Source organism: Staurois parvus, unplaced genomic scaffold (assembly GCF_062004578.1).
Source record: "Staurois parvus isolate SC_StPar_1 unplaced genomic scaffold, SC_StPar_1.0 ptg000422l, whole genome shotgun sequence".
NCBI lineage: Eukaryota > Metazoa > Chordata > Amphibia > Anura > Ranidae > Staurois > Staurois parvus.
The window spans coordinates 7,961,556-7,970,435 of NW_028318218.1; the positions used below are offsets into that span (position 1 = coordinate 7,961,556).

Below are 8,880 nucleotides of genomic sequence, written 5' to 3' on the forward strand. Positions count from 1 at the left end.
TAAAGATGGCCATACACGATGCAATCTGATTGAACAGTCTATTCAATTTTTAGCAAATCAGACAGGCTCTTGCACTACATAGCTGATGGTAGATCTAAAGGAAATTATACAACCAAATTGTACAGATAGTAGGTGGAAATAAAACAAAAGGCGGTATAATAATGAGTAGAGGTGCACTGAAATAAATTCTGGTGCCGAAACCGAAAATTCAAAATACATTTGGCCGAAAACCGAAATGCACAGTTTTTAAAAATGAATGCATATTTTTTTTTTAAAAATACACTTTGATTAAAAAAAACAATACATACCCCAATTTTTTTGTAAAATATGAAAGAGGATGTTACAGCAAGTAAATAGATACCCAACATGCCACGCTTTATAATTGTGCACGCTCGTGGAATAGCGTGAAACTGCTGTAATTAAAAATCTCTATGGGTGATGCTTTAAAAATTTCTACAGGTTAGCAGAGTAATGTTACAGAGGAGGTCTAGTGCGATAATTATTGCTCTTGCTCTGACATTCGTGGGGGTACCTCACCTGTGTGGTTTGAACACCATTTACATATGTGGGCATGGCCTACGTATGCGTTCATCACTACGTGCAAGCACGGGGTGACAGGGGCACTTTAAACTTTTTTTTCAAATTTATTTCTTGTTTTTTGTTTTGTTTTTTTACATTGTCCCTTTTATTCTTATCAAAAGAAATGCATGCATCCCTTGTGATAAGAATAATTAGTGACCGGTCCTCTTTATGGAGAGATATGGGGTCAATAAGACCCCACATCTTTCTTCTGCAATGTAAAGCATTGGATCAAAAAAAAAAAATGCCCGGAACGGGAGGTAATATCGCTCCGGTCCTCCAAGGGCATAGAGATGAGTAGAGGCCATCTTTCCTTCACTCATCTCTATGCCCAGCACTGGAATCGTTCAATGGTTTCTCAGGTAAGGCTGAGAACTACCGAGTGGTGGCTGGTGGCTGCAGCAGCGGCGAGGGGCGGGTTTTTTTTCACTGTATCGGTGCTTTTTTTCATATTGGCGGAGGGACGAAAGGGGTGTTTTTGCCCGAAACGTTTTGGCCACTGAAATTTCGATGCATCCCTAGTAATGAGGGAGGTGTGGTCTAGAGTGATGAACAAATCCTATCACACCCTCTTCTGTGAGGCAGCAAACCAGTGCATGATGGGATTCAAAGCTTCCTCGATGACGTGATATATAGGAAGTAGTAGAAGCAGAAAGCATCTTTTAACCACTTTAGCACCGTCCCATAGCAGATATACTACACGGTGGCAGCTGTGCACAAAATCACATATATATACGTGATTTTGCATTTACGGGTGGGGGGGAGGGGTAGTCCCTCTGCATTGCACTCTGATGCTCTGGGATGATAAGTCAGCAAGCCCTGACCGTGATCTACCAGACACCTGGCTGCGATCCACTGGTAGATCATGATCTACTGCATGCTGACCCCCGCCTTACAACTTACAGGACTTAAAGACTAATTAGGTTCACCTTTTCAGGCAGAATTTCATTTTTCATAATAAAGAGAAGCCTTTAGTGTAATTTATGCTCACGCCATCCCAATGTGCTCATCTCTCACTAACCTCATCTATAGCAGCTTTGAAATGTCATCTTTTTCAGTTTTTAACCACTTGCACTCCAGAGGATTTACCCCTCTTCCTAACCAGGCCATTTTTTTGTGTTACAGCACTGCGTTAATTTAACTGACAATTGCACGGTCATGCAACGCTGCACCCAAATTAAATTTATGTCCTTTTTTCCTCACAAATAGAGCTATATTTGGTGGTATTTGGTGCTATTACAAAAAAAAAAAGAAAAAAGGCTGACAATTTTGAGAAAAAAAACTATATTTTTGACTTTTTGCTATTAAACATGTCCAATAAAAAAAATTTTAGAAAATCAAATTTCATCATAAATTTAGGCCAAAATGTATTCTGCTACATGTCTTTGGTAAAAAATAAAAATCCCAATACGAGTAAGTTAATTGGTTTACGTGAAAGTTATAGCGTTTACTAATGGCGGTATATATACTGGGCTTTTTTTCCCCCACTATTAATGGCGGCAAACAGAGACTCATAGCGGGACTGCGGTGGGGGGTCTGACACTGGGGGGAACTGACTTGGTGTCACTGACATCCCCAGTGACACCAATACAGTGATCAGTGCTAATAAAAAACACTGACACTGTACTAATGGCACTGGGCAGGAAGAGGTTAACATCTGGGGCGATCAAAGGGTTAACTGTGTGCTGGTTTACTTCGGGGGCTGTGTGTGTGTTTCACTGTAATCACACTGCTTTGTATGGCTCAAAGAAAGCAGTGTGCAGGAGGTGACAAGGGAGAGATATGTATTGTTTACATACAGGTCCCTTTCCCCTCGGAAATCCTCGGAGATCACCAGGTGCCAGAGATTGACAGCCGAGGCCGCGAATGACGACACGGGTAGGGCGCATGTGCACCCCCTACCCAGAACTGCAAAATCACACACACACATACACACACATATATATACATATACACACAAATACATACACATGTGATTGTGCACACCCCTGCACCCCTGTAGCAGTAAAGAGGTCTGTAACGATTGTACACAATAGGGACATGAAAGCTGTAGAAGACAGCCATCTTAAGGTCTCAGCCATTTTGTTACATGAGCAGTGACTGATTGGCCAATCAGTGATCACATGAAGAGTAGTAAGCAAGATGTCACTTCTGACATCATTGCTTACTACGTGTGAAATCTGTGAATGATCACAGAGGTCACATGGTACAAGGCTATTCACAACAGCCTTGTACCATGTGACAAGAACAGCTCACACAGCATTTCTCAATGGCTGCAAGAATGCAACCAAACAGAAGGAGAAATTATTGCTTTTACAGCCTTTATAGGTGTAAAAGCAATCAGTGTGAAAAAAATATATATATATATATATTCATAACCCCCCACAAGTAGTACAGTGTCACCATGGTGGCACTGTACTGCTAGGGTGACAGTATGTAAAATAAATAAAAATATAAAATAATAAAATAAAAACGTAAAAAAAATTTAAAAAATTAAAATGTTTGGTTATAAACTAATTTGGGTTATTTTTTTTACTAAAAATATATCTGAATAAAATTTTGGCCAAGATTTATGAAGAAAGATTATTTATTTGCAAAATTTTATAAGAAAAACACTTTTTTTCAAAATTTTTGGACTTTTTCATTTATATAGCAAAAACAAAATAAAAATCCCTGTGGTGAATAAATACCACCAAAATACAGAATGCTAAAAAAAATTCATATGGGTACAGTGTTGCATGACCACGCAATTGTCATTCAAAGTGTGATAGCGCTGAAAGCTGAAAATTGGCCTGGACAGGAAGGGGGTAAAAGTGTCCAGATTGGAAGTGGTTAATGCTATACTGGTACATAGGGAAGCTGGATTTTAGAAAAAATAAGGTGAACTTAGCCTTTAAAAGCACAGCTATCTACAGCTTGGTGCCAGACACCACAGCGTACCTTCAGAGGACTAGTGGAGTCCATGTCTCAATAGGTCAGGGCTGTTTTGGTGGCAAAAGGGGATCTACTGAATAAAATCAATATTAGGTGGGTCGTCATAAAACTATGGCTGATTGGTGTATAATAGCGATCAGTTGCCTGCTATCCTTAACACGCAATAGATTGCCATTACAATGATCTGTTGCAGCAAGGATAAACAAAGCAGAAATAGATCACCTCTGCTTCTGTCATTTCCAATGGCATCATAGCAATCCCCCTTTAAATCCAATGCCACAGACACAACTTCTACAGAGCACTCTGCAACAGGCTTGGAAGCCCAGCAGCTAATTGATTCCTTTAGATTTAGTGAGTATTGGTGGCCACAACTGATAGTAGGCAGATGCAGTACATGCACAACACATGCGGAGACCCAAAATGAGGCCCACTGGGCACTAAGACCCTAGACGGAGCACTGAACACCTGAAAGATGCAAAGCTCAAAGTCAGAGTGATATATACAATCCATTGCAGCAGAGTCACAGACCTACACAACAGGGGGACATGACTGATCACGTACCCCATGGCCCAACACAGGAATATGAACTGCACTGGTGAGGGGTCAGGGGTCCAGCTACACATAAAGGACAGGGGACTCTCTGCAGAGGACAGCAAGTTGCACATATTCTAAGAGGACAGTTGTTTGATTCTGCCACTAAAGGCTGGTATTTCTGGGGAGGCCACTATTACTGAGTAGGAGGTCAGTCATTTTTTTTATATATTAGAAGAATGGTATTTCTAGGTACATGATATGAAGCTGGTGAGGTTGGCACTGTTGGGTGAAGAATATAAAGCTAGTGGGTATTGATGGAAGGAGCACAAGAGGCTGGTGGAGGAGAGGAGGCTGGAGAGATTAATTTTAATGGTTGAATGACTGGAAGCTCCTTGTATTGTGGGAGAGTTAGTATTACAGGGCAGAGGACAGGAGGCTGAAGAAGTTTGTATTGCTGGTAGGAGGATTAGAGACTCCTTCTGTAGGTGGAGAGATAGTATTATTGGCTGGGGAGGTTGGTATTGCTAGGTGGAGGACAGAAGACCGGAGAGGTTGGTATTGCTGGGTGGAGGACAGAAGACCGAAGAGGTCGGTATTGCTGGGTGGAGGACAGAAGACTGGAGACGTTAGTATTACTGGGTGGATGACAGGAGGCTCCCTCTGTAGGTGAGAAGCTGGTATTATGGGGTGGAATACTGAAGAGGTTTTTATTATGGGATGGAGGACAATAGACTGATATTGCTGAGTGGACAAGAGGCTGGAATTGGTATGTCAAGGACAGGAGGCTCCCTCTGTAAGTGAAGGGCTTTACTGCTTGGTAAAGGTGAAGGACAGGAGGCTGGAGAAGTTGGTTTTGCTTGGTGGACTGGTACTGTAAGGTAGAAGCCGGTTGGACAGGAGGCTAAAAAAGGTGTTGTTACTGGGTGGTGAACTGGCAACTGGAATTGCTGGGTGAACAGGAGGCTGGAGAGGTTGGCATTAGTGGCTGAAAGCCAGGAGGCTACATCTGGAGAAGGGCTGTATTTCTAGGCTTCTTCTGTAGGTGGAGGGTGGTCTTGCTGGGTGGATAGAAGGTTGACATTAGTGAGTAAAGGATAGAGGGCTCCCTTTAGATGGAGGGCTGTATTGCTGAGTGGAGAACTAAAGAGGTTGGCATTAGAGTGGAGGATTGGAGGCTCTCTCTAGATAAGGAGGGCAGTATTACTGGGTGGAGGACCCCTCTGTAGGTGGAGGGCTGTATGGCTGAGGGGAAAGGAGTCTGCAGAGGTTGGCAATAGTGGGTGGAGGCCAGGAGTCTCCCTTTGAAGGAGGGCTGTATCACTGAGTAGAGGACTGGAGGCTCCCTCTGTAGGTGGAGGACTGTATTGCAGAGTGGAGGACTGGGGTCTCCCTCTGTAGGTGGAGAACTGTATTGCAGGGTGGAGGACTGGGGGCTCCTTCTGTAGATGGAAGACTGTATTGCAGGTTGGAGGACCAGGGGCTCCCACCATAGGTGGAGGGCTGTATTGCAGAGTACAAGACTGGGGGCTCTCTCTGTAAGTGGAGGGCTATATTTCTTGGCAGAGGACTGTATTGCAGAGTGGCAGATTGCGGGCTCCCTCTGTAGGTGGAGGACTGTATTGCAGGGTGGAGGACTGTGGGCTCCCTCTGAAGGTGGAGGACTGTATTGCAGGGTGGAGGACTGTTTTGCAGAGTGGAGGACCGGGGGATCCCTCTGTAGGTGGAGGGTTGTAGACTCCCTCTGAAGGTGGAGGACTGTATTGCAGGGTGGAGGACCTGGGGATCCCTCTGAAGGTGGAGGACTGTATTGCAGGGTGGAGGACCTGGGGATCCCTCTGTAGGTGGAGGACTGTATTGCAGGGTGGAGGACCTGGGGATCCCTCTGTAGGTGGAGGACTGTATTGCAGGGTGGAGGACCTGGGGATCCCTCTGTAGGTGGAGGGTTGTAGGCTCCCTCTGAAGGTGGAGGACTGTATTGCAGGGTGGAGCACCGGGGGCTCCCTTTGCAGGTGGAGGGCTGTATTGCTGTGTGGATGACTGGGGACTCCCTTTGTAGGTGGAGGGCTGTATTGCTGTGTAGAGGACTGGGGGCTCCCTCTGTAGGTGGAGGGCTGTATTGCTGTGTGGATGACTGGGGACTCCCTTTGTAGGTGGAGGGCTGTATTGCTGTGTAGAGGACTGGGGGCTCCCTCTGTAGGTGGAGGGCTGTATTGCTGTGTAGAGGACTGGGGGCTCCCTCTGTAGGTGGAGGGCTGTATTGCTGTGTAGAGGACTGGGGGCTCCCTCTGTAGGTGGAGGGCTGTATTGCTGTGTGGAGGACTGGGGATTCCCTCTGTAGGTGGAAGCTGTTCTGAATGTTCCCCTTTACCCTATGTGATGTTATATGTGGAGATGGTCTCACTCCTTCCACATTACCTGGGCCAGCCTCTGTTCCCGTGCTCTCCTCTTACTCTCCTTCTTCTCCTCTATACTGCTCGCACTTTCAAAACTACCCCCGTACGCCGCCATCTCTTCAGCCGTAAAGTGCGACCCCCCCTGAAAACATTACAGGCAGCAGTGCAGCACTGATCACGTGAGGCGGCACACGGGAGCTGCCATGTTGGTACACCCGGAAGTGGAATGAAGCCCGCGGAAGACAAGTGCTGTGAAATGAAAGTAAAAGCTGTGTGTGCCTGTAGTGCTTTGCGGTGAGAGGTAGCCGGGCTGTTTTCACTCTCGCTGAGAGCGGTCGTGCTATGTAGGGACAGTACATGGACCTGAGGATGGATTTGTGGGATGTGAGTGTGAACAGAAGAACTGACAGGTGATGTACTCTGCAGTCCCAGAACTACAGGGGACAGGTCCTCTCCTGAAAGCTGAGGCCAAGGCTAGGTTCACACCTTTGCAGTTTGCGTTTGATCCGTTTCAGTGCTTCTTGTGGTGCATTTGTGCACATGCGATTTTATGCATTTTGCTTTTTTTCCCCTAACTTGTTATTGGCAGATTAAACGCATAAAAAACGCACTACATGCATTTCTGCAGGGTGTCTGTTGAACCAAAAATGCAATGTTTTACATTTAAGCCCGGGTTCACACATCATATGTGATGCAACACATCGCATGTGATTTGTACAGGAACCGAACCGCATTCCTGTGCAAATCACATGCGATTTCTGTGCGGTGCAATATGAGCCGTACATTTTGTATGACTCTGATCGCATCTGCACCAAAATAGTGCAGGACCCTTTATTTTTTTGTCCACACTAGAATCAGACCGCATTGATATTCACACCCATGCGCACCAATTCTGCACATCGCACCGCGTTTTGCGAACTGATTTTGGGGTTTTGTTAACATACAGACCCGCAGCAGTTCGCATGAATGGGGTGCGATTGTGATGCGGTGCGGATATCACACAGAAACCGCTGCAAATTCCGCACCGCATCAGTGTGAACCCAGTGTGAATCTAAGAAATCAAAAGCTATAAGCATTTCATCACTTCAGTTTTGCAGGATATAAACAGCGCCATTTGTAAATTGAGAAAGCATCTGATCACACCGATCATGGTGAGATTAGATAATGTAAGGGCAGAGGAGATATACAGTTGCAAGAAAAAGTATGTGAACCCCTTGGGATTACGTGGAGTTTTGCATGAATTGGGCATAAAATGTGCTCTGAACGTCATCTAAGTCACAACAATAGAAGAACACAGTCTGCTGAACATAATACTACACAAACATTAGATGTTGCCATGGTTTAATTGCACATAACATGTAAACATTCACAGTGCAGGGAGGAAAAAGTATGTGAACCTTTGGACTTAATAACTGGTTGACCCTCCTTTGGCAGCAATAACCTCAACCAAACGTTTCCTGTGCCTTTTACAGGAAACGTTTGGTTGAGGTTATTGCTGCCAAAGGAGGGTCAACCAGTTATTAAGTCCAAAGGTTCACATACTTTTTCCTCCCTGCACTGTGAATGTTTACATGTTATGTGCAATTAAACCATGGCAACATCTAATGTTTGTGTAGTATTATGTTCAGGAGACTGTGTTCTTCTATTGTTGTGACTTAGATGACGTTCAGAGCACATTTTATGCCCAATTCATGCAAAACTCCACGTAATCCCAAGGGGTTCACATACTTTTTCTTGCAACTGTATACTGTAGAGTCTGATAGACCCCAGATTTCTCAAAAAAGAATATGTGACAATGCCCATTGAAGTTATAGGGGATATTTGCATTTCCTGTGATAGCATTAAAAGTGATAAAAAAAAAAAGGAAGGGACAGTGTAAAAATAATTTAAAAAAGCAAAATAACTTAAAAAATAAGCACCCTCGCATGAGCTTTGACCCTGTGCCAGTATGTAAACAGCGGTTGCACCATGCATGTGAGGTATCGCCATGAACGTCAGATCAAGGGCAGTAATTCTAACACTAGACCTCCTCTGTAAATCCAAAATGGTAGCTTGTAAAGGCTTTTAAAGTGTTGCCTATGGATATTAAAAATGTATGCAGTTTTTCACCGTTGCATGGGGCATGCTCAGTTTTAAAACATGTCATATTTGATATCTATTTAATCAGTATACCATCATCTTTTATATTTTACCAAATATTTGGCCAATATATTGTGTTTTTGTGCATTAAAAGTAAAAATAGTGTATTTTGTTCAAAAAATTTGCATTTGAAAAATCGCTGCACAAATACTGTGTGATGTAAAAAATGTCAACACCCACTGTTTTATTCTCTAGGGCCTCTGCTTTAAAAAAAACTATATAATGTTTGGGGGTTCAAATTAATTTTCTAGAAAAAGAAAGTTTTTTTCATGTGAACAAACAGTGTCAGAAAAGGCTTGGT

The 8,880-nt window shown here is 44.0% G+C and overlaps 1 protein-coding gene across 1 annotated transcript in view; it reads right to left on the reverse strand.

The window, feature by feature from the left end:
• The window catches only part of CWF19L2 (CWF19 like cell cycle control factor 2), a 249,787-nt gene extending 243,143 nt beyond the window's left edge, over positions 1 to 6,644 (reverse strand). The window contains exon 1 of the mRNA XM_089687297.1: positions 6,463 to 6,644. Within this exon, the coding sequence (XP_089543423.1) occupies positions 6,463 to 6,555 (93 nt within the window). The 5' untranslated portion in view covers positions 6,556 to 6,644. The remainder of the gene's footprint in view (positions 1 to 6,462) is intronic.
• Between the last annotated feature and the right edge of the window lie 2,236 nt (positions 6,645 to 8,880).